The sequence below is a fragment of the Corvus hawaiiensis genome, chromosome 15, assembly GCF_020740725.1.
Source record: "Corvus hawaiiensis isolate bCorHaw1 chromosome 15, bCorHaw1.pri.cur, whole genome shotgun sequence".
Lineage (NCBI taxonomy): Eukaryota > Metazoa > Chordata > Aves > Passeriformes > Corvidae > Corvus > Corvus hawaiiensis.
Window position 1 is genome coordinate 13,735,545 of NC_063227.1, and position 24,389 is coordinate 13,759,933.

Sequence of the window (24,389 nt, forward strand, 5' to 3'; positions counted from 1 at the left end):
ACATAATAAAAGCTGAGGCCATTTCTAACATAATCTCTATCAGCAAGATGCCAATGCTTTTCCAGATTTCCTAACGGGTGCCTGCTAATTCCATGCCAAAACTAGCAGTGGATTTCTTCCTTTTAATCTTCCCTAATACCTTATTCGATTATTGTCACTGCTCTCCGACCGCGCACCGTCCCTTCAAACCCTAATTCCCCCCCGGAACAGTCAGATGAGGCTGAACTGCGGTGGTGAATCCAAGGGACACGCACGGCCGCGGATACCCCGCACGTCCCCACCCCGGGCAGAGGCCGGCCCAGGACCGCGGGGCCGGGGCTGAGCCAGCCGGGCTCTCCCAGAGCCTCACCCGGCCGAGCCCCGGGGCCCAGGGGAAGTATGAACACCGACAGTGGCTCCAGCTGACGGGTTTGAAAGCACCCCCGCACACACCTGCGGCATGGCTCTGCTGCTCGCCTGGGCTTGTGTGGCTGTGAGGTGAGTGAGACCCCGCCGATCCCCGACGGCTCCCCGCAGCCCCGAGGAGCGGGCGAGACGCTCTTCCCTCCCTGCGCTCCCCGGGGCCGGGGCCTCGGCCTCGGCCGGCGTGACTTCGGCCGCGGGACTGACGGGGACTCGCCTCTCCCCGCAGCGTGGGGACGGCGCTGGGGGACCAGGGCGACGGGGCGGACCTCTACTCGGAAAATATCACTCGGATCCTCGACAAGTTGTTGGACGGCTACGACAACAGGCTCCGACCGGGATTTGGAGGTAGCGGGGAAGCCCCGTCCCCTCGGGGAGCCGGCGGGCGGGGAAGGGCGAGCGGCAGCGCTCTGGCTGCCCCGGGCAGGAGCGGCTCGTCCCGCACCCGTGGCAGGAGGGAGGCGGTGGAACCCCAAAAGGGGAGGCAAAGCAGCAAAATTGCCCGTGCCCCGCAGCCCCCGGCTCTTGCGGGGCGTCTCCGTTGCCCTCCAACAGAGGGGCCCCGCAGCCCCTGTCCCGCTCTGCTCCCAGCCCCTCTCTGTGTCCCGCAGGCTCTGTGACAGAAGTCAAGACGGACATCTACGTGACGAGCTTCGGGCCGGTGTCCGACGTGGAGATGGTAAGGGCCCCACTCGCCGCCCCTGCTCTCTTTTCCCGGGATTCATTACGGTGGCATCTGAGTTGACCGTCATTAAAGCAGATTACGAGGTTTAATCTCTTTGACAATCTCTAGGGCCCAGCAGAGCAGTTTGGCCGGAGCTGCATACAGCTATTTCCCGGCAGCGCCAGCTGGGGCTGGGCGCACACAGCCTTAGGTGACGGCATGGGCCACAGGTGAAAGATGCCTCTTTAACCCTATGAAGAAGATGGTGAGCACCCATGTCCCAGGACAGCTTCGCAGAACGCTGCCTGGTAGGACGCAACCAAATGAGCAGCTGCAGGGGAATGGCGCCGTTGCTGACACGGCTGCCACTGGTCATGCTGGGTGCCCCCAAGCTCAGGCAGCTGCGGACTTGGGTGAACTCTGGCAGCTACAGCAGCAGCCCCAAGAACACGTTAAGTAATGGAAGTGAGGATGGTATTGCCGTTCTCTTTCTGGAGATTGACTTGGGCTGCTATTTTTGCCCTTGTGCACTCCTCAGACACCTGCTCACCTGAGCCTGCAGTCCAGTTTGCAGGCAGGGAACTGTGGGCTCTAAGTGCTACCATAGTTTTTCCGCTGCTCTTCATCAGTCAGTCTAAGAGAAGGCATAAGCATTAATTTTTACAAAATTTGCCCCTGGCCGGGTTTACCTCTGTTTCCTAAGCAAGTTCTGCAGAGGTCCTTTCTGAAGGCTTGTGAAAATATTACTAAGAATTCTTGAAAATAATCCCATAGATTAATAATAAATTGACACTATAATCCTACTGTGATGTGACTCAGAGCAGTCATTACTTTGTAATTATCCAAAGAAAGCTGCAGAAGACTCACTGAACATGTCTTTTTGTTTCTGACAATTAAACATTGATAGTTTGGTTTTGCAATTTGAAAGGTAGATGTTTGTATTTCCTTAGACCTCAGTCACTTTGAATTAAATTATTTCTGAGAGGACAATGAGGGTTGTTTTTTTTTTTTCCTTACTCATGTCAAATTACCTGTTCACTGATTCATTTGTAACTATTCTTCAAGTAGTAAGAAAATAGGATATGTTTTCATGGACAACTTTTTTTAGTAACTACTTAATGGTAATAGGATTGAGTATTTAAGCAGTAAATGAAATGCCATTGACATGTGTGTTAGTTTGTCTCATGGAGTTACTGTCCCCACAGCCACTTGCTATTGCTGACCCCTGCACAGAAGTCAACCCCTGTTTATTTTCCATAGGAATACACAATGGATGTCTTCTTTCGTCAGACATGGACTGATGAGAGGTTGAAGTTTAGTGGGCCAACTGAAATTTTGAGGTTGAACAATTTAATGGTCAGTAAAATTTGGACACCAGACACATTTTTTAGAAATGGAAAAAAATCAATTGCTCACAATATGACAACTCCTAACAAACTTTTCAGAATTATGCAGAATGGAACTATTCTTTACACAATGAGGTGAGAGCTTGTTCTTCTGCTTTTGGTTGATCTGTATTTTTGATTCTATCAGTATTTTTCTACATACCATATTTTTTCATTATCATTTTTTCATTATATTATGTATTCTAGACTAACCATTAATGCTGATTGTCCTATGCGGTTGGTGAACTTCCCAATGGATGGACATGCTTGTCCGCTGAAATTTGGAAGCTGTAAGTTTTTTCTGTATCTTTCAGTTTGTTAAAAGAACACATTTGTTCAGAAGGTCAGAAGATCCTAAGATATTGCTTAGTGACATAGCTGAAATTTTTAACTGTATTTTTATACTAGAATTTTACTTTTTTCTCTGAGACTCAGACCATTCATATGGACATGGATTTATTCAGTGAAGGATGACTGTTGAAGCATGTTTTATTGTTTATTATTCTTACACTTCTGGTAGTCAAAGTTGGTCCTTCAACAAGTCATAAAACCTCTGCTACATTTGCTATATTACTTATAATTTTGAAAACATATAGTCTGTGGTAATCAATTTTGAAAATATTTCATTGAGCTGCGGTAATAGGTGTGTATGTTTTATAGCAAATTAAGAAACAAAGCTAGTTCCTTTCAGGTCTCACCTCAGCCATTCTCTTATTGTGGATTTTTTTTTTTTTTTTCATTTTGTAATTAATGAGTTTAGGAACTTACTGGAGTAGGATGCATGTTTCTGTGGGCATTTGAGCTACAAAAGGGATTATTCTGCTTATTTTTTCAATTACTTATAAAATACGTAATTAGTAATGGTAAATTTCCCCTCTGTTTCTCAGATGCTTATCCAAAAAGTGAAATAATTTATACTTGGAAAAAAGGACCATTGCATTCAGTAGAAGTACCACAGGAGTCTTCCAGTCTTCTCCAGTATGACCTCATAGGACAAACTGTATCTAGTGAAACAATTAAATCTAACACAGGTAAGATGGAGCCATGTGGAAACTACTGGTGTTACGAAACATCTTGATAATAAATTACAGGGGGTTTTTTTCATATAGAATGAAATTAATTTAATTATCTTTTGCCATTTTAAAAAGTAAAATCCTTGGACACATTCTAACCATTGTCTCTTAAAAGACAGCTTTTCAATACAGTCCCGTCAAACACAGAATTTTTCATGAGATTCTTAAGAATTCCCACTGCCTCCCCACCCCAGTAAAAAGAATACATAAAATGAATATTATTGTAATCTGTTTCCATAAGGTCACTTTACCTTTTTTTAAGCAGTTTATTTTTATGCACTAGGAGGTCTGTGATTTCATCAGAACATACTATGTTGGGTTTAAGCCAGTAATGTTTGCTCACATGTTGCCAAAATACGCTGACATACTTGTCTCTTAACAGGTGAATATGTAATCATGACAGTTTATTTCCACTTGCAAAGGAAGATGGGCTACTTCATGATACAGATATACACTCCTTGCATTATGACAGTCATTCTTTCTCAGGTGTCTTTCTGGATTAACAAGGAGTCTGTTCCAGCCAGGACAGTTTTTGGTATGCTGCATTAAGGTCTTTGAATAGCTCAGTGTCATCTACCATTCATTCATTCATTCCTTCCTTTCATTGCTTGTTTGTTTTAGGCGAATATTCACTCCAGCTGCTCTACTTCCATCTTCAAAGGAAAATAGGCTACTATCTCATTCAGACATACATTCCATGCATCATGACTGTAGTCCTGTCTCAAGTTGTGTTTTGGATCAACAAAGAATCTGTTCCAGCAAGAACCGTGGCTGGTATTTGTGTTTTTCCTTTTGTCATTTCATTTCATTTCATTTCATTTCATTTCATTTCATTTCATTCACTGTATTGAATCCATTGTATCAATCAGATACTATAATCCAGGGGGGATTAGGAAAGGCAGCTAGTAGGTTTCAGTCAGCAAAAGTACATACTAAAGTGAAACCAAGTGATAGACAATTTGCCTATGAGGGTCAAAATTCTTGACTCAGAATGTTTGTTTACCCAGACTTGTTTGTGATGCTTTGCAATATATTTTTGTATGCAGGAAGGGACAATTTCAGAGTAAGTGTCAGCCTCTTCATTTTTTAAAGAGGGTTTTTTTAACCTAAGGATTTATTGTCTTGTGAAACCAACATGAGTTAAAGCTTTAAAAAAAAAAAAAATCACAGGGAATGGAGTTATTATCTGACATAAGGTACCTCATCTAACACCCATTCTGGAGTGCTCTCTTTCCCTTGGCTACAAAGGTATCTAAACAACTAACAAGGGCTTTAGATGGATAAAGATCAGTGAGCTGAATAATGTCCCTAGCACAGGTTGGACTTAAAATGAGAAAGATGTATCCATATTGCATGGCAGGGCTTTTCTTTCCAGTGTTTGAATTAATGCTCTTAAAGCTTTAAGTCTCCTGGTTCATACATATATGAGGTCCATACTCCAAATATGATGCTACCTGCTTTGGCTTCATGTTGCATCTCTGGACTGTTGAGTTATATCCTCTACATTTTGAGTAAAACGTACTTGCAACATAGTGGTCACAGAAGGTAACTGTACATGCTTGAGAGATGTGCAAGTAGGTCTGTAGCTGATTTGGTAATAATTATATAAATACCCCAAACACTGGAATAACAGCTCTTAGGTATTGTACTGAAGAGTAACACAGACTTGAGAAAATATTTTATGAAAACAGTAAAACAGACACCTTTCTGTATTGTGGAAAATAGTAACGTTAGCATTTTAAAAGAACATTTCAATCTTTCTCCCATTTGTATTTCTCCCAGGGCACAGTCTGAATTTGTAGTCCTGACTCGTTCAAAATCCCATGGATTCTGAATACCTTAATCTAAGGAAAAGAAGAGGAAATTCCTTATGACAAAAAAAGACTTCCAGTCTTTTTCAGTGAAAATTTTTTAAAATGGAGAAGGTTTAAAATGCATCATATTAAAAATACTTAAATTATAAATTTTCACTTTTACTTGTAAGTCCCAAAACTAAGCTTGAGAGAAGAGAAATTAATAGTAGAAGAACAATGATGTGCCTAAACCAGTTTCTCAGCACAAAATAATTTAAGGACTGTGTTTACCTCCAAAATGGATGCCAGTTATCAGATTGCAGTGTTTGCATTATATAACACATCCTTCAAAACTTACCAAGAAGTGTTCAAAGTATAGAGACAAGGGTAAACAATTCACAGTTGCACAGTTTACCAACTGTAATTTGGTATTCAGTTTGATAAAGTAGCTTTCCACAGTGCAGAGCATTTCATCAGTATTCACTCCACACTGAGAAAATTCTTATCTATACCTGTAATAGAATAGGAGACCTATTCCTAATTTAAATTCTTGCTGCAGAAAGTTTTTATTCAGACACAGAATATATAAATTTATTACAAACTAGCACATAGACAGATTGTAATCTAATCACACATCATTTCGAAAAGTTCATTCTGGACCTTTGAAATTGAAATGTATCTCAGCATACTTGTATTCATATCATAAAATGAGTCTGGCAGATTTGGGAGAAGTAGGGGTCCTACATATTTCTATACCATCTCCTATTTGTATTTCATTAAAACATGTTAGGTAATGACATTGGGACGTAGTTAACCTCAGACAGCTGGCAAGCCACATCATGTGAAAGAGTTGCAGAGAAACTCTGAAAATAATGTCACCCTGTCTGGATGCTGCTATATGCTATGACAGTCCTTTCCTCTGAGCATCACTCACAGCATATTACTTCATCAATTCAACATGACCATCACAATATGACATTAAACATCTTTTACTTCCCCACCTACCCTTTCCCAACTGCAGAAAATAAAGAGGATATTTTCCACCTTACTGTCTTTAAATACCCATGGTTTTTACATTCTAGCAGGCATAAGTAAATATGAGTCACAGAGGCTTCTATATAAATGATTGAGTTTGTTCTTGCATTTTTTGCTTGTATCAGGCAGCAGTAGGAAGTAAGTATATTTCCTACATTATTAATACTGTACACTTCAACACAGAAAGAATAAATTCATGAATTCATGTGAAGAACACCATGGTGCCCATGAGCTACATGACCAGATTTGCTCTGTGAAAATAGATAAGCAGCTCTAGAGAAGTAGCTTTTCTGTCCTTCCCTATCTGTAACTACAGGCACTTTTAAATCAAGATGCTGTTAGTGAATCTTAAAATACGTATCCAGTGATTAAAGACAACAGCTCAGGGGACCCAAGTGCTATTACTTGAAATGTTTGGATCAGGTTCCAACTGTTTTTAATGTAGAATTTGATTGATTTAGTCAGGGTTCTGTAAGCCACGGTCTGTCTTGTACAACAACAGGAGAAAGAGGATCGCTGTTGGGGAATGACAATATGTGAATCCAGGTTTCTGCCAAACATTCCACTTATCAACCCCCCAAGGATCCTTTGTATTTCAAGCCTGGATTTTTTCATAGCCATGTTTATCACAATCCTAGGCAGCTGCACCATGTAGAATGTTGTTATCTTACTTTCCAGTCTGCTCAATGCATTAAGGAAGTTTTTCCAGAGCTTTTAGATGCTGAATCCAGTATGCATGAGTTATTTAAGGATACAAAATACTTAGGAGTGTTGTTGGTTAGCTGGGATGTAGGGTGACAGCTAAAACCAAAAAGAGTGTTGTGCTTTGGTTTCTTTCATATATATGAATTTAAGAGTAGCAGGCCTGAAGCAAAGTTCTAATGCCCCCATTTCTTACTCTTGTTTTCAAGGAATCACTACAGTTCTCACAATGACCACTTTAAGCATCAGTGCTCGTCATTCTCTGCCCAAGGTGTCCTATGCCACCGCCATGGATTGGTTCATAGCTGTGTGCTTTGCCTTTGTCTTTTCTGCACTTATTGAGTTTGCAGCTGTCAACTACTTCACCAATCTCCAGACTCAGAGAGCGATGAGGAAGGCAGCCAGGGCAGCAGCACTGGCAGCAGCACTATCAGCAGCAACTGTACCGGCAGAGGACGAGATTGTGTCGGTAATTGCTTGTTTTTCTGATAATAAGCATCATATAGGAACAGGCAGCTGAAGTAGTGAATGTAAAACAATATTAAAGTGATCTTAACCTGAAACAGATTGTGTAACCAGATCATGTCTATTTATCAAAGGCATTGTTCTGATTCCAGAAAATGAATATAATTCATTTATTTTTAGTGTTTATTTAAATTTGCAATATGATTTTCTAGAGAGATATTTATTTGGCGATATGTTTAAGGAAACCTCTTAGACTGTTACCCATGATACTTCTCCTGAGCAATGCTGTAGGCAGTGTGGTCAGGCAACTGTGGTTCTCAGTAAGTCTGCAGAATCTGTGGGATGGTGTACCATGAAAAAAACATGTGCATTGGCCAGATGATTATGGGATCACTGTAGTACAAGGGCACATACCGTAAGCGCGTCATCTGGAAGATGGGTAATTAGCCTTTACATAAACTTGGCATCTGTTTCTTTTATGAAAATCTGTGTTGGTGGAAGCTTGGGGGAAAAAACCATGAATGAAGGATAGATTTTAGTATATGTGAAAGACAGGAAGTCTTTCTAGTATCAAAAAACTGTGTCAAAATTGCTTGCAAATATTATTCTGTACATCTCATGCTAAATCGTGAATGCTGTCTCACAACATATGTTAATATATTTATCACTGTGGTCTTCCAGTTTCAAAATCAGTTCTACTACCACCACAATTTCCATTTTTAGAGTAATAACAGAATTTGAACAACATTTTGCAAAACCTCTGAATCTGTAATTGAATAAGGAGGTCAGTCTAAGAGGTGCCCATATCAAGACAACACCTTACCCACCATATAGAAATTTTTCTACATTTGCTGATAAATAGCAGTTAAAGTAACAACATTTAAGTACTTTCCAACCATTAAAATCACAATTGATAAGTTTTGCTGACTCTTTTTTGGAGGACAAGCTATCAGAAAAAAACCCCAAAAAGTTCACCTGGTTTTATATAGCGCGAGGAAAATACTGACAGCTACTACATGATGAAGAGGAATAACAGCTTGGATCTGTCCTTCACACACTTTATTATTTAAGTTTGAGTTAATCATAAGGTGGTTTACTAGAAAGAAAAAAACCAAACTAAACCAAAATATACTACTTTTGTTTTCACTGAAGTCCCTGCTAAGCAATATGAAAACAGGCTGACTCTGCACATGCTGCTGGTGCATTCACAGCCACTGCCACCACCCCCCCCCCCCACATTCCCAGTCTCAGGAAAACAATCATTCCAAAAAATAATCTGCTTCTGCCCAGATAAGCTAAGAACTTGTTCCTGATGATAGGGCTCCTCCGGATTTACATGGTCTATGAATCATGGCAGACCAAGCTAAGCAACAAATATAAAATTTCTGTTGAACAAATGAATAAAAGATAAAGAAGTTAAAAGACTCAAGTTTCTTATCAATGTCTTCAGCCATAAACAAGCAAAGAGCCAAACTCAAGACACTCCTTCCTATTTTGTAAATATTAACTTGTTAGATTTTCCAAGTAAAAACCAGCAAAAAAATAAGCATCTAGGAATAAAATACACATCTAGGAAGCACACTGTGCAACCATTTGCTCAAGAAAATTATTTACATCTAGCTGATGTAATGTAGCATACACTTTTAGAAGAGTAGTAAATCCCGTAACATTTAGGTCCCAAAGTAAACTCAGTCTCTAAAACAGCCACAGTGTCCACAAAATTCTATAGACCTGATCTTGCTCAAAGCAAGACAGAAATTTTCAAGCCCTATATGTCCACCACTGTTTTCTCCCAGGACCAGTTCTCTATGAGAACATACCTCTGCAGTAATAGAAAGAGCAAATTCAATGAGATAATAAAAATGAAGGGTGCTTACAATTGAAGGCAAGATGATGTAGTCAAAAAGGCTTCTAGAAGAATTAGCTATTGGATTTAGAAGGTTCCCTTCCAGAAAGGCATTCTGGGAAAAAGGAGTGATTACAGGATAACAGATTTTAAGAAGCTTTTCCTTTTTCAGTTTTTTTTTTTTTCCCCCCCTGTGGTAGAGATAAGGGAGAAGGAACTTTTGTATGTTGTCACATTGATAGATGTGCTACAGTCAGTGATATAATTTCAGCTGAAACAGACCTGAAGTGTCTAATTTGAATGCTAACAGTGTATTTAACACAGGCTGATTGCATGAATATATGACCATTTCCTCAGGACTGTCATTCTCACTGAGTGTTGCGCTTCTATAGCTACATTACTGGTCTTAGGACAGTTATTTTTAAATAAGGCACACAGCATAATACTCAGTTTCTTTCTTAGTGTAGATTTAGGAAGTCCTATCTGAGGTCCCAATTTACTCTGTTGCCCTGTATTCCCCAACTTGTTCCAATTGTTTGCCTCTAAATTCTTTCAGCTCTTTTCCTTCGAGATTTTTCTCTTATGTTTTGGTTGCTACAGTGCCCAATTCTTATTCTTTGATAATTTATCTTACCTCTCCTACGTTTCTTTTACCTTTTTTTTTTTTCTCCTCGTTTTCTCTGTCTTTTTTCTAAAAATATTGTTTTCCACGTTATTAGGAAAAAAAGCTTAAGATAATCCAGATTTAATACATCGTTTTTAACAGTCTACTTTATTTGATTTTAAAAAAATCTTTTTCATCTCTCACCCTGTACTTTGGTATCTTTTCTTTTCTAATCTATGATTTTTTTTTTTTTTAATTTCTTTTTTACTCTTTAGATGGCCTAGTAAAATTTTCCATCTATTATTTTATAATATTTTTATGTGTGATTTTTCAATGCGTGAAAGTTGCTAGAATTTTACGTCTATGAAGGCACAAGTATAGGAGGAAGAGTAGCAAATTGTGTCAAAAATGCTGTCTTTAGCATTTTTAGAAGTCAGCTGATATTTTTAGATGAGGACTTAAAAGTTTACTTGGTTTCAGAGAGTCCATTTCTAAAACGAAAAGTCAAATGTACTTACTTGAGAATTTTTATGGCTGTACAACTGCCAGTGGAACTCTGCTACCAGCAGCAACATTAAGAATAACACACAGACTATATATTTTTAATGATCTATTATTTTAACTTGCCTGAAGAGGGGAATAAAGAAAACTGTGGTGGGAATAACCTTAGGATGTCTGAACTAGTAGTACTTTTTGTATGACAGGAAGACCCAGTGCTGCATAAGAAAAGCCCAGGGAGACAGGTTTGGTATAAATGAAAATAGAAAAGAGTTACAAAATAGCCAGTTAGAAACTTTTCCTGCTTGAGTGAGGGCCTAAAATCAAGATAAACATATCTACAGAATATATTCCTGTTTCTTTTTTTAATTCCAGATTAAATGTTTCTTGAACAAAAAAAAAAAAAAAAATTTCAAAATATTATCAAGCAGGCTCCTTTCCCTCAGTCTAGTTAATTTTATTTAAAATTTTACTTTATTTAAATAAACTAAACTCTCTCACACATGTTTTTATATTTATAATGTAGCCAAAAAACCTGTACACTCAGAAAAGAATTATGTCAGAGGACCAAATTCTGCTCTACTGTATAATGAAAGTAGGAGAAAATGCTGCAGCCATTGAACTGTGGTGGGTTCAGTAAGAGAGATGAGGCTATGCCCATGAGCTCAGTGGAGAGCTGAGAGCCCAGCAGGCCTGGGCTGGCTCCAGGAAAGCCTCTCTATTTACCTCAGTTAACTGACAGCAGAATTTGGCTTGCTCTCTTCATTAGCTGCAGGCAATCCCTGTGTGAAATACAAAGCTATGGGTGTTCCGCTGCAGAACACGATGGCAACAAGCTGAGTAGTCATCTGGACCCTGACACAAACCTGTTCTTACTCATATGGTGGCCAAGCTAGTTTTAGCATGTCAAAACCAAACATCTTATACATACATATATAAAACCATAATGGCACTTAGCTTTTAAATCCATTTCGATTCTATATTTTATATATCAATCGCATTGTTTCCTCTTGATGACTTTCTTTACCTAAGAAGATCCCAATCCTGGAAGTTGCAGGGGAAGGGAATTGGTGATACTGTGGAGCACAACATTGGCAGTAATGCTTTATGGGATGATCAGGGAGTAACCCCGTGGATCAAAAGACATCCTTTCCATGTGAGAGGCTACATGTAAAAGACAAAAGATTACCACCCTCTAACAGCTTGATTACAGTTATGTTCTAGAAGACCTCTTGTTTTGACAGAAATCAGCACAGAGCAGTGAAATACCTCTGGGAGAGCTTCCTTCTCCCTCCAGCCTTGTGTTTCAAAACAACATGGCTTGGGCAGGAAAGGATTCTCATTTTCTTTGACAACCCTGGCCAACTGCAGAGCAGCCGTATGTCACTGATATAGAGGATTCAGTTTCCTATAATTATGTCAGAATATATTGAGTATGTTTAATGAGTATCCTGGTGTAACAGAGTACTTCTGTCTGGATTATCAACGACCCCTTAGGTATTATCCTAGAAACAGCTACATGCTTTAAAGTCTTGACTGAGAGCATTGAAGCCTAATCCCAGTACTTTTTTTGCAGGAGTGTAGTAAGGACAAAATAAAGTAAGTTTAATTATAGGAAAAAAACATATGGGCAGACACTGATTTAAGAGCCAAATATGACTTTGAAAATTTAAATCTGTTTAATGTAAAAACATATTTTGACAGCAGAGGGGCTCTGTGCCAATTATATGTTTTTTCTGGCATGCTACAAATAAATGTTAGGAGGAAGCTCTACCATAGCACATCCCCATTGAAAAGAGAATGACCAGGATTCCAGTCGCTGCTCTCCTTACTGCATATCTGGTTTATATAACAGTAATTTTAATAAAATGGGCATGGGGTATTTTTCAGTTATGCTTCCTGCCTCTATAGATTTTTCCATGCAAATTAAAATAGCTTTGAAGTAATAAGGTAACAGCCTCTCCCCTTATTCACCTTCACCTGATGTTTAGGCTATATTCTGAGAGAAGTGAATTTCAGTTCCTGGAGGTTAAGAAAGAATTTGAACATGGTTTTCCCATGCTTCAAGTGAGTAATTTAACCTAAGTGATTTAACCCTTTTACTAGAGTAAAAAATGCTGAAAACAACTCTTCATGTTTTTCCTCAGTGTTTCTAGCAAACGTAACTTAACATTCCTAAAGAGATGCCTAAAGCTAGGGTTATTAATGGCTTCTAAACTATATTCAGCTTTTGATTATGCAGGACGCTGTTTATATCTATAAACAATACACATCATTTGCAATAGACATTTTTTGTATCAGATCCCACAGATGAGACATGCAAAGAAGTGTCTAAATTAGGGTTTAAAATGAATCTCTGTCATGAGATGGATACCGAAACTGCACAGGACTGTATTGGATGAGGTTCCTTAGTACATGGCCGAAAGATGATGTTACATACCATAATGAACTTTCTTGCTGTAAGTTGCTGCATATGGATTGTTCAATAGCTAAGGAGAGTTTTTACAGTTCACACTGGTGGATGTAGGGGCTCAACCATGTTTAGCACCCCCTTGGGGAGATAAGTCATTAGCATGTGCTGTTATATCTGTAATATGAATGGTTGAAATTACTCAAACTATCTACTAATGAGCAGAGGCAAAAACGTTATATATTTAATTAAGCATTCTGCCTTTTACAGACACTGAGTTCTGGTTCTAGGTTGGTTTGTGTGTGTGTGTTTTGATATGAGGAAAGCTCAGTGTCTTAAATAAATTATGAAGAAAAGGAGAAATAACATGTTATTTTTATCTAAACTTTTAGAGTTTATTCTCATGAACCTCTTTTTACTGGATTGCTAGTAGGAAAAAGAGATGTGAATAGAAGAGAGATAAGGAAGGACATACAGATACTCATTTGTTTAAAGTTAGCCAGTATCTGGGTTGCATATATAAGATGCTCATGTTACTGTTAGATCATAAACTAAACTGGTAGTAAGAATATGCATTTGCAGTACAAGGCAACAGAGAAGACAATTCTACAAATATGAATTACAGAAATCTCTTGAGGGAAAGAAACACAAGAACAAAGTGCATTCATAAATCACAGTTAGCATCCAGCAAAAAAATCAGAAAAAGCAGACAAAGAATTCTGTTTACTCCAAGGTTATATATGCTGTATTGTTTTAGATCTGGAAGGCAAGAAATTTGCTGAAAGCCTCTTGAGATATTCTGAGTATAAGCAAATTCTAGTGATATTGAGGAGAGTTGTGAGAGAGCAGAACTTTATAGATGGGATGAGAGTGCTTTGTGAGCTTTGCAGGGGATGAGATACCTTGCCTACAAAAGCTTAATAAGAAGGCAGACTGTATAAGAAGGCCATCTACATACCAGTGTTTATCTAGTCCAGTGTGATGGTGTCTCACATTAACCAATGAACTGGCAATCTGTTCTGTGTCACTGCCTACTCATACAGAGTCGCAAGTTTAATTGTCTGGTGGACTAACATTCCACATGAGTGCAATAGTCCTCCTCTGAATCAAGGTTCAGTAACTTAAGAAAATCCATTATTTTCTTATGACACAGTGTGCCATGCCTCAGGCTTCTTGTTCTTGCTACTTGTAAAACAGTCCTTACTTGACCAATTGGCTCTGTGAGCTATGCAAAATAGGCTATTCATTTCCATTTTCTCTCTGTGTTGTGTTAACATTTAATGATGTTATTGTATGTAATCTTTGTCAAAAGGAGAAGTTAAATCTAGATATAGCAGACAAATTACTGTAGCTACTTTTCAGAACAACTGTAATAAGAAATTATATGGTCTCCCGACTCCCTCCTCTTCTTGGTTTACCAGTGAATTCCAATGAAAAATATGAGGTGGGGTTCTGGGACAGCTGTCTGGTCTACAAGGAGTTCCCATACTGAGAACATCCTCATTACACATCTGAGATAAATTTGGACTTAGAATTCCATATCCTGAGAAAGGATTTACAAGAAAATAGACTTGACCCTGATTTTGCTGTTACGGGGACCCTGGAGTGTTAAAGACAGTGTAAAGAACTACTCAGGGTTTTTCTTTAGACGAAATCACATTGAGATAATCCTCCTACTTTAGCAATCCTCCTATAGGAATGAGATTTAATAAATATAAATAAAATAACAACCAGGATTACACTTTTCCAAGGGCCTATTCAATGATCACAAAGATTTTACTACCTCCACGTTCTAAATATGTTCAGTACTAAACATCTTCCAAATACCATATGCTACAGCTGTTCTACTTACTATTAACTCCATCACCTCAGCACTGTAATTCCCGATTTATGCTTGAATAATCCAGAGTAGAATTTGACCCACCTTGTACCAGAATATTTTAGATAGAAAAGGCTAAGATTCAACACTTGTATTTTTAGGAACCACATGTTGTTCACAAAAGGTCAAGTTGTTCCACAGTAAATTGAAAAACAAGATACCTTACAACTTGTACAGCTCTTTTCAAAGGAGGGCATGCAGGCAAAATGGAATAGAACTTGAATGAAAGCAGGAAGGCAGGCTCAACTAGCCAATCTGTTTATAGAGTGGGATTATTATTATGATTAGTGCAAATGGACATGGATAACGCTCTTTCTGTTTCTGTGACACATCTGTAGATCCTCCTCCATTTAAATCTCTCTGTTGTTTGCTGTGTTACTGGAAAATACAAAACGAAACATCTGTGTTCCAGATAGGCAGAGAGATAGAATGCTGTTTAATACCCATTCAGACCATGACACCAGTCATATAATGTATAGAGGGCAAATTGGAAGTGATGATTGGTTGCAGGGGGAAGAAAAAGGGCAATAGATAAGAGAAATACATACCGAAAAAGTACCTTATTCCTTTTAAGGTAAGAGGATGTTCTCTTCACCTTTTATTTAGAGTAAAATCAGCTGTGAGGAATCCCATCTCTCCCTAATTTTAGTTGGATACTAGTCCATTCAATCATGAACAGAACTTGGCATCCTGTTGTAGAAGTGTCACTTGTTCTGATTCTCTGACAGTAACAATGACTTCTGGAAGGATAATTCCTGTTACAACTACTTTAAGTCACCCAGGATACACCAGTTGTGCTAGGTTATTCTGTTATCTGGAAATTGTGGCCCAAGTACAAGAGTAGGCAATGTATTTCAGAAAATGCTTCCTTTCCTTTTAGTGACTCAGTCGTTTATCCGATTGACTAAAATCTGTTCCCGTGCTTAGAAGTCCTGCAAGATACCTCCCAAAAATGCTGACAGCAGACTACATTTAAGTGAATGACTGTCATTAAAACACTCCAAAAGAATACCTTTGGAAGTTGCCTATCTAATAGCATTTTTCTACCTTAAAATCATTCCAGTGTTAGTCTTCCATTTTACTATGGATGTATGTGCTGTTACATTGGGAGTTATTTACATTGTCCAAGACTTCCCTCATCCGCTTCAATCATTTGGTCATTGTTCTGCTGACCAAAAAAGCTTTGTATTCAAATCCAAGAACATCTGTGTATGTTGTGTGATTTTGTGCACAAGATTTTCCATTAATAATCTGGGAAATGAGTTTTGCAATCCTTTATGGACGAAGTTTTAGGCTTAAGCTCTATATTAACAGAACACTACAGTACTTCATATCAAAACAAACAGCAAACAAAAATGTCACTCTCAGCATCCTTCTGTATTTTCTCAGCCATCAGATGAATCTTACAGCTGCTGCTGTGCATCCACTAATGGCCATCCTGGGATATGGCAGTAGCAGCAAGGCTTTTGACTACTTCCTCCTATTTGACACTACTGTGAAAATGGGTAATCGATATCCATTAGAGCAGGGTTAGAGCCTGTGGTAGATCCTATTCCTAAGCCATTTTGGAGGGAAGAACTCTATTACTTCTACTCTTGTGAAAATAAAATAATGGCAACTTGGCCCCAAATAAAACAGATGTACAAAATGAATATACATGTTAGCCTAGTAACTAAGAGGTAAGCTCCACATGTCCCTGAGTTCTGGCTGAACTTTCATAAGAGTTTTCATACAGCTTTCTGAAGAGTAATTGAACCCGGCTGCGAATACTGCACAAAATATGGGAGTAATTTGGTTTCATTTTACCATAAATGAAAATAAAAATAGTCCCATTATAGATAAGTATATTTTTCTTCAGTTGTATGTATGGAAGTGCTGTGGGAATTATGAGATATATTTAAAAATGAAATTTTATCCTGGAAAAAACCAAGAGGACAATTTAGCATTCATGTCTTCAGCAGCTGTAAAGTTAGTCCATTGCCTTTTGCGCAGCAGTTTTCTAGTTCTTGCATGACTACTTGACTCCATTCAGTGTTTACGAAACTTATCAATGGGTTCAGCCAGGGAAGACTGCACCTGAGCCAGCCCATATGTGCTGTTTTGTTTAATCTTGATCCATATCTACACAAACTTCAGTCATACCAATCTACTGCAATTTAGATACACCATTAGCTTCTTTTCCTTTTAGCCCCATCTTTTCTTTTCTCTTTTGGAGCTTCCACTTATCACAATGTTAAAAATATGAAAAGCACATATTCTTTCATGGTTTTACAACAAAGCTTTAGGCCATAAACATATATATCCTTCTGTAGATATTATTTTTGTGATTTTCTGAGATTGCACTATAGCAGAGAAGCAACAATAAAGTCAGAAGGTTAAGTTAAAAGGCGGAAAGAAGTCTAAAGATCACAAAACCGAAGACTCTGTATCCAAAGATCACCCTTTATTTTCTTCTTTTTTCTTTCACAGCATTCTGACTCCAACTCTAACCTGAAGAAGCGAGTAAACTCCATAACGTCTCAGGCAGAGCAGTCTCCTGAACCCAGCGTAATGTCAAATACTGCATCCCAGTGTCAACCACCATCTGTTCCTCCACAAGCCCCACCGCAACCACCAGCTATTGGAGGTGCAAGTAAAATAGACCAGTATTCCAGGATCCTCTTTCCAGTGGCGTTTGCAGGATTCAACCTGGTGTACTGGGTTGTTTATCTTTCAAAAGACACTATGGAAGTGAGTAGTAAATTTTCTGAATACTTGTTTATAATATGTAATATGTTTACTTGGCCAGCATTATTTCAATTGTTCATTTACTCTTGCAACTCAGTTAATCAGTTCTTTCTGAGGAATGCTAGAATGTTTTTCTCAAAAAAAATCAGCTGTAGCACTCAGAACAATGCAGAAAGGCTGTTTGAGGAGGGGAAATGTAAACACCTCTTTAACCCATGCTGCACTGAGCAGAATATGCTCTGTAAGACAACATAGAATGTCATTCTCAGCAAACAAAATGATCTTAAATCTTCTATTTCTTAACCTGCAGTAAGGAATGGTAGAAATGTCTGTTGAAGAAATGAAGTGAAACAGATAAGAACTTTAATATCCTAAGGTTTTCTCAGTGAGCTAGTACCATACGTCTCCCCAAAATGTTTGTTATTTAGAACAAAGGATTAATAACTGCAGTAAAAAGTTTGTGAATCAAGAGTCCCTCGTTTTGTACATTTCAACACATTTTTCCCATTTTTTTCATGTAACTGTACTGTCTTATGCAGATAAAGCTGAAAAATCTTTGCTTAAGTTTGTTTGAATCAGGCAGAGAGTGATTACATCTTTAGATACTCATGAGATCCAGAAGAGACATGTGCCCTGCAAATTGAGCATATCTAGAATAACCAGTCAGTAATCAGTCATTAAACTTTAAGTCTTTAATGGTTTAAATCTCTATTTTTTTCCCTTTTTTTGCCTAAATACATTTCATGGTGTCCTATTTCCTTGGTAAAAAATACATTCCTTTGCCTCATTGCGATAGAGTTTTGGATCTCACTGTACATTGCAGTCAATATGATTGGTACATTTAGCTTTATTTAGGACAGCTAGAGAGATAATGATGTTATTTAGATAGCACCAAATGCACAAAGTCCCTACATCAATAAAAACAGAGTCTGGAAATCTGGTATAAGTGGGGATCAGGCTATGCCTTTATTGCCTAGATTAAAGGTAAAGCAGGCTGAGGGAAATCTCATGGGCAGCCAAGAGATGTTGCAGTTCAGAGGAAACGAGACAATGCTGATCAGCTGATTGGTGGCATCTTGCCTCTGCTAGAAGGCTGCTGCTCTACCAGCCTCTAATTTTGCTGATTTTTGCTACCAGTATGATCTGGAAAATGCTGTCTCTCAGAGATGGAGTGTGCTGCCAAGCAGCTTCTATGGAATTGTGAGGGCAGGAAGGTATGAGACACTGTCTCTTACAAATGTTCCTGCAGATGTCTCTCTCAAGAGGTCACAGCTGCCAACTCCTGGCCACTCCAACCCTGCCCAGTGCTAAATTTAGCATTTTTGCCAGAGTTACTGATCCCTCTGTTAAAATACTGACTATGTGTGCAAATGACTTAGTCAGAGAAGGGAAGTACTGAAAAAACTCATGTCTGATCATTACAGCTTCTGTTTAGAGGCCAGATCCTCAGCTTGCGTATCTTGCCGAGACTCCAGTGGTTTCATTCAACTGTTCACATTTTGGATCTAGAAATATTTGGAACATAGTTTCCATTTCCCTTAGTAGTGATGAAATATTTACATGAAACCTTGTATATTAACATTAGAACCAGGCTTTTAAAATACTTCCAAAGTCTCAGATTAAGTGCTGACTATAAATATTTTTAAATGCTACTGTGCAAGCTCACAAACATGCTCAGAAGCTCAGAAATTGTGTTCTGTAGTAGTGTTACAGAATGACAGAAATCCAGCAGCGAGATTTAGAAAAGAGAACGGTATTGACAGCTGGGGTGTTTTGAATTATGAAGAATACAAACAATTATGTAAATTTTGACCAAGCTCTTCTTCCTAAATTACATTTCTCCATTTGTGTATTCAGTTATAATTAATAGTAATTGTGAAATACACTGCTTGGTTTCTAATTCAAATGTTGTAGCATCAGTTGTTACTTTCAACAACCAGGATTGTTTTTGCTTTAAAAATATTTTAAAAATATGTAAATCTTTTCCTTTCAAAGAGAGGAGATACAAAAAGTTAGGTGAACAAAGCATGGTGTGCTTCAAGGGCAGTTAATCTTTGGCTCCCTCAGGCCCAATAGATTTAATGTTGTTACAGTATTATTCAGCTCATTCAATTTAAAAAGTGCATTTTGTGCAGTATTTCAGGTATATTAGCTTTTTAAATTTACTTTTTAGAGTACATGTGGCTTTTGTTTAAAAAACAAAAAGAGGAAAAAAACCTAATTAATTAATTGAAGTAAACAAATTTCCAGTGCACCAGTTCTTGTAGTGGAGCTTTCCAGGATTTTTATTAGTAGTGTAGTTTGGAGTGCAGAAGATCATTCACCAATTCATGTGCTTAAACCGAACAGCTACCTACTGTCTTTGGAGGTACAGAGAGAATAAATCAGGCATTTCATGAACCTGTTTGTAAAAGCAGGTTATTATCACTGGAATCAAAGGTCATTTTCAACTCCTATCATTATTTTCTGGCCAGACTCTTCCTTTGGCTTTGAAGGAAGTGCAAGAACAGTTTTTTACTTCATGTTCTGGATTCAGAGCCTCAGCTGGAATGAGCAGCCTTGTTAATGTATGAAAGTTGTAATGTAATGAGAGTTGCATGAAATGAGGAGCTCTTTTTTGAGCTGTTTGGTACTAGTTCTGTACAGTACTAAGCAATTTTCTTATGGCTTAAATAATGGACTATATGTTACAGAAATGAAAAAGTCATTTTTGTGTATTGTATCTGGAAAGATTTATGAGAACCTTGAGGACTGAGTACTTTTCAAAGTGCTGCTTGCATAACTTTTTCTTCCCTCCATTTAATAATTTTTTTCTTCAGGTTAATCACCTTTTCTCTTACTATACGTGTAAACTAAGAGTACATAAATTACACAGAAATTTTTTTTATTTGGAAGTTTATATAAAGAAGAAGGTGTTTTTAATAAAATGTACACCTTGAAACATTTGAATGTTATCATCATAGACTGGTTTGGATTGGAGGGGAGCTTGAAGATCATAGAATTCCACATCCCTCCCATGGCAGGGACACTTTCCACTAGACCAGGTTGCTCCAAATCCAATCCAGTCTGATCCTGAAAACTTCCAGAGATGGGGCATCCACAGCTTCTCTGAGTAACCTGTGCCAGGGCTTCACCACCCTCACAGGGAGGGGCAGCCAGGGTTGGACAGACAGCAAAAGTATCTTAGACTGAACTCTGTATTTATACTTCCATACATACTGCACCAAGTCAAGCTTTGCAAACCAGGAAGCTTAGTAGCAAACTTTCATTGCAAGATTAATATTTTTCTATATTTTAAGTCAAAAGAGCATCATTCTCTGAAGAAAAAAAATGAAAAAAAAATCCAGGTTAAAATCAAGTAATTCACCTGAATGCTTTTTATACATGGATGGGGATAACATTAATCTTCTGATCTTAGTATTTAAATAAAGGTATCGATTCTCCATTGGAACAAATGGGAAACATTCATATTCAGTAGCAGTCATCCACCATGCAACTTTTTACATAAGATGTTTCAGTGTAAATGGGTTTGCACTGGGGAGTAGCAATAGCATTGCAGGACAAAAACTGTATTGGTCAAAGCAAAGAAATTAAACTAGCATAGTTGTCTGTCTCCATTTTGTTTGACTGTGTAGTGGTAGAATCTAACCAAAGAACTACAAAATGTATGAAATAACAGATGCTAGTTTTTAGACCGCAGAAAATGCTGTGAGATACTTGTAAGAAAAGCTCTCCTTTCTCTCTGAATGTTTTATAAGTTAATGCTGACAGGTGTTAACTATAGTGATATCACCGTGCTATTTATATTATGGAAAAAATAAAGCATCAGAGTTACTCTAAGAGGCCTTACTCCCTCTCTATGTAAGATCAGTTAATTTAGGTGGATGGTTTGAAGATGTGGCATCCCCATGATTTATACATGGGGGATGGAACAGGCACATTTCTATGGTTCATGTTCTTCTGTAGAGTACAGTAATATCTGCCATCCACAAGAAGCTCTACACAGTAAAAAACAAGACACATTTGTGTAAATTAGTCAAATAGAAAAGTTCTTGAAAGAAGAACAAACCTTTCTGACAAATGAGGAAAATGACATTCTAGCTTTTTATTTTATCATACAGCATATTTTTTGCTTTGTTTTCTGTTTTAAATCTTACTAAATCCTTGAGCTGAATGCTAATTTATGACAGTGACCTTGGTAGGTGAATTGCTCACTTAGTTTACTTTAAAATCTGCTTGATTTAGAGTACAAAGAGTCCCATTTTAAAGATCTGCAAGTACTTTTCTGCTTTGCCATACAACTCACAATGCATCTGCCACTGCAACATTATCTTATGCACCTTATTTCTAAATTTATCTATTTTAATTTTTATATGTAAAATTATATTCCCGTTTCTCAAGTAATAAAACATGGAATGATGGAGTGAATCAAACTAGATAAGGAGATTATGTTAAAATTTTGATGATAAATTCAGAAAAAGAAGCAGAGGTCAGCTTTAATGTTGGGGAGCACAGGAAGATACAAAGGCACTGAATGGACCAAAGTTGCTGAGTCCTGGATATTATTTGGATGCAGAGAACATAGCAGGATGGCAGGAGAAGAGTTACATAATAAGTCGAAGATGCTAATGATGTTAAGTGGGAAGAAATAAGAACAGAGAAGGAAACAAGAGCAGGAAAAGTATTTAGCTTCAATACACTGATACTCATAAAGCTGGTAGTGCCATTGTTACATCATGTTTCAGTTTAAATATTGGAAAAATAAAGTTTGGGAGGAACAGTCATTGCCATACATACTTAACAACTGAGCTTTCATGATCCAGGTAATGAGCATCAAATTCTAAGAGGATTCTCCCCTGTAATGTAGTTCTATTGTGAGTCTGCTGAGAGAGTTCTAAATCACACAGGTTTGTTGGTTAACTCAGTTGTTGTTAACAATGGTTACCAAACCGCAGCCTAAACTTCCCTCTAAACTTTTCTTCCAGTTTTTTGAACCTTCTGCAATGCATTTTCGAAATGACCCTCAGTCGAACTGACGAACAGCTCAAGATTTCAAAGAAATCACTCAAGGTCGCCGAGGATTGAAGAAACTTTAAAGGATTTGTCTGTCCACAGGTGCTTTCAGTTTTCAAACAGGAAATACTTACATTGGGCATTACCTGGATCCAAACTCTGGACAAATCAAGAGCTGCAAACTGCTTAGGGTTCTAACAATATTTTCTTAAGATTTCTTACAGTGATTCTACTACAAAAATTCTTGTTAAATTATTTTGTTTAATTGTCAAAGGAAAGAATGTTCATTTGTTCTAAAACATTCATAAACAATTGAATGTTTACATTTATATGAAACATTAATAAAAGGATTTGGATTTTTTTAATAGAATAAGGATTTCTAAACTTAGCTGATTCTGAAATGGTATAACTTGGCATATAATTTTACAGGAGATACAGAGAGTTGCTAAATAGTCACTATTTCCTTGAAATCTAGTATTTCAACGTATAAAATGGTAGTAACTTCGTGATTAGGAAGGAACTTAAAAGTGTTGTAGTAGCTCTTGGTATTTAACAACACATTTCAACATGAGCACAAAGACTGCTCATCCTTTTTTCCGAAGAGCTTTTAATGTGAATATGACAGAGGAGGGTTGGATCTCCTCAGGTTTTTTGAATGGTAGGAAGGGAATGTGTATTTTTCCTCTTACATACTTTGTAGAGACACAGGTGTAATCAATAATGTTAATAATGTCAAGTTGTATCTTAGAATAAATGTAATTACTTACAATTAATGTCAGTTTTAAACAATCCTGTTTATGGTCAAACACTAACCAACCAAGCAAGTAAAAGTGCAGCTAAATAGAAAAAGGTTTTATATATTTATGTATATATTTCTGTGTGCATATATACATATGTATTTCTGTAGAAAATATAAATAATAAATAAATAATACTATAATAAATTATATATATTTCTTTCCTTAGCACAAATCAAAAGGAAATAAAGGGATATGGGTTTCTTCCAGTATTTTTGCCTTTACTGCAATAGGAAGAGCAGGAGCTAAAGTTGCTCTAAGATGGGAATTCCTATGTGTTAAACAGGGTACTGCGGGGAGAAGATGTGCAATTACCTTGAGATATTCCATTATTCAACACCAACCTACCTTTCTATGGATCCTGGTAGAAAGGATGCTCTGGTTTTATCCCACACAAAGTGACCAAATGTAGCTTACATTCAGTTTTGGCATGTTCTGCTTGATCAGAAGTGCAAGAAACAGGATGACTAAGAACACAATTACAAAATTATGTCATAGTACATTAGAACCTTCAATTACATATAAAAGTTTATTATTCTTGATCTGGGCTCTCCTCCCCATTAGTGTTTTCATAATTTCTAGGCCAAATAAAAACCCAGCAGTTTTAAGACATAGAAACTAAACAATGACACAGAAGATCAGCCTTGAGACCATCCACTTCTGTGTTCAAAGGGTAGTCCTCCCCAGCAGCTAAAGCAGGAGCTGCATAAACCCCATAAATGTGAAGAAAAAAGTCTTGATGAAGGGTACTGTCCAGTGTTTTGATATTTTGATGCTACCTGTCAGGTTACAAACTCAAGGCCTTTCTCTTACATGCAAATAAAATTCAGAGGTGACTTTGTCATTGCTTAGTTCATTACGTTCTTGTTTCTCTTCCAGTTCATAACAAGAGCAGCATTCCTCATCTGCCTTCTCTAAAGAATTCATTCTTGGAGGATTTTCTTCTAACTGGTAATCAATCAAGGCCTTCCAACTTTCTGCATAAATGATGTCTGTCAGCTGGCCTTATGGAGAAATCTGTGAAGGAAAAAGTCCTTATCCACAGTCAGAATGGGTAGGGAGTTTAGAAGTAAACTGTTGTGTTCTGCATCACTACT

At 37.8% G+C, this 24,389-nt stretch overlaps 1 protein-coding gene across 3 annotated transcripts; it reads left to right on the forward strand.

The window, feature by feature from the left end:
- Nucleotides 1-162: 162 nt before the first annotated feature.
- On the forward strand, nt 163-24,138 carry GABRA6 (gamma-aminobutyric acid type A receptor subunit alpha6). 3 transcript variants are annotated; one of them, XM_048320101.1, is made up of 11 exons: nt 164-477; nt 632-750; nt 1,014-1,081; nt 2,327-2,547; nt 2,659-2,741; nt 3,339-3,482; nt 3,907-4,059; nt 4,146-4,298; nt 7,264-7,523; nt 17,226-17,486; nt 22,469-24,138. In XM_048320101.1, the coding sequence occupies exons 1-11, from the start codon at nt 440-442 to the stop codon at nt 22,517-22,519; spliced, it is 1,551 nt and encodes a 516-aa protein (XP_048176058.1). In that variant the 5' UTR covers nt 164-439; the 3' UTR covers nt 22,520-24,138. The 3 variants fall into 3 exon arrangements, with proteins under 3 accessions (XP_048176059.1, XP_048176058.1, XP_048176060.1); XM_048320102.1 differs by lacking the exon at nt 4,146-4,298 and having other exon boundaries at nt 163-477; XM_048320103.1 differs by lacking the exon at nt 3,907-4,059 and having other exon boundaries at nt 168-477.
- The last annotated feature ends 251 nt before the right edge of the window (nt 24,139-24,389 follow it).

Excerpts from the sequence above, each read along its gene's own strand:
- GABRA6 (XM_048320101.1), top strand. The coding sequence starts at position 440 with ATGGCTCTGCTGCTCGCCTGGGCTTGTGTGGCTGTGAG. Across the intron at positions 2,742-3,338 it reads TCCGCTGAAATTTGGAAGCT|ATGCTTATCCAAAAAGTGAA; the intron begins GTAAGTTTTTTC and ends TCTGTTTCTCAG. Across the intron at positions 7,524-17,225 it reads CAGAGGACGAGATTGTGTCG|CATTCTGACTCCAACTCTAA; the intron begins GTAATTGCTTGT and ends TTTCTTTCACAG.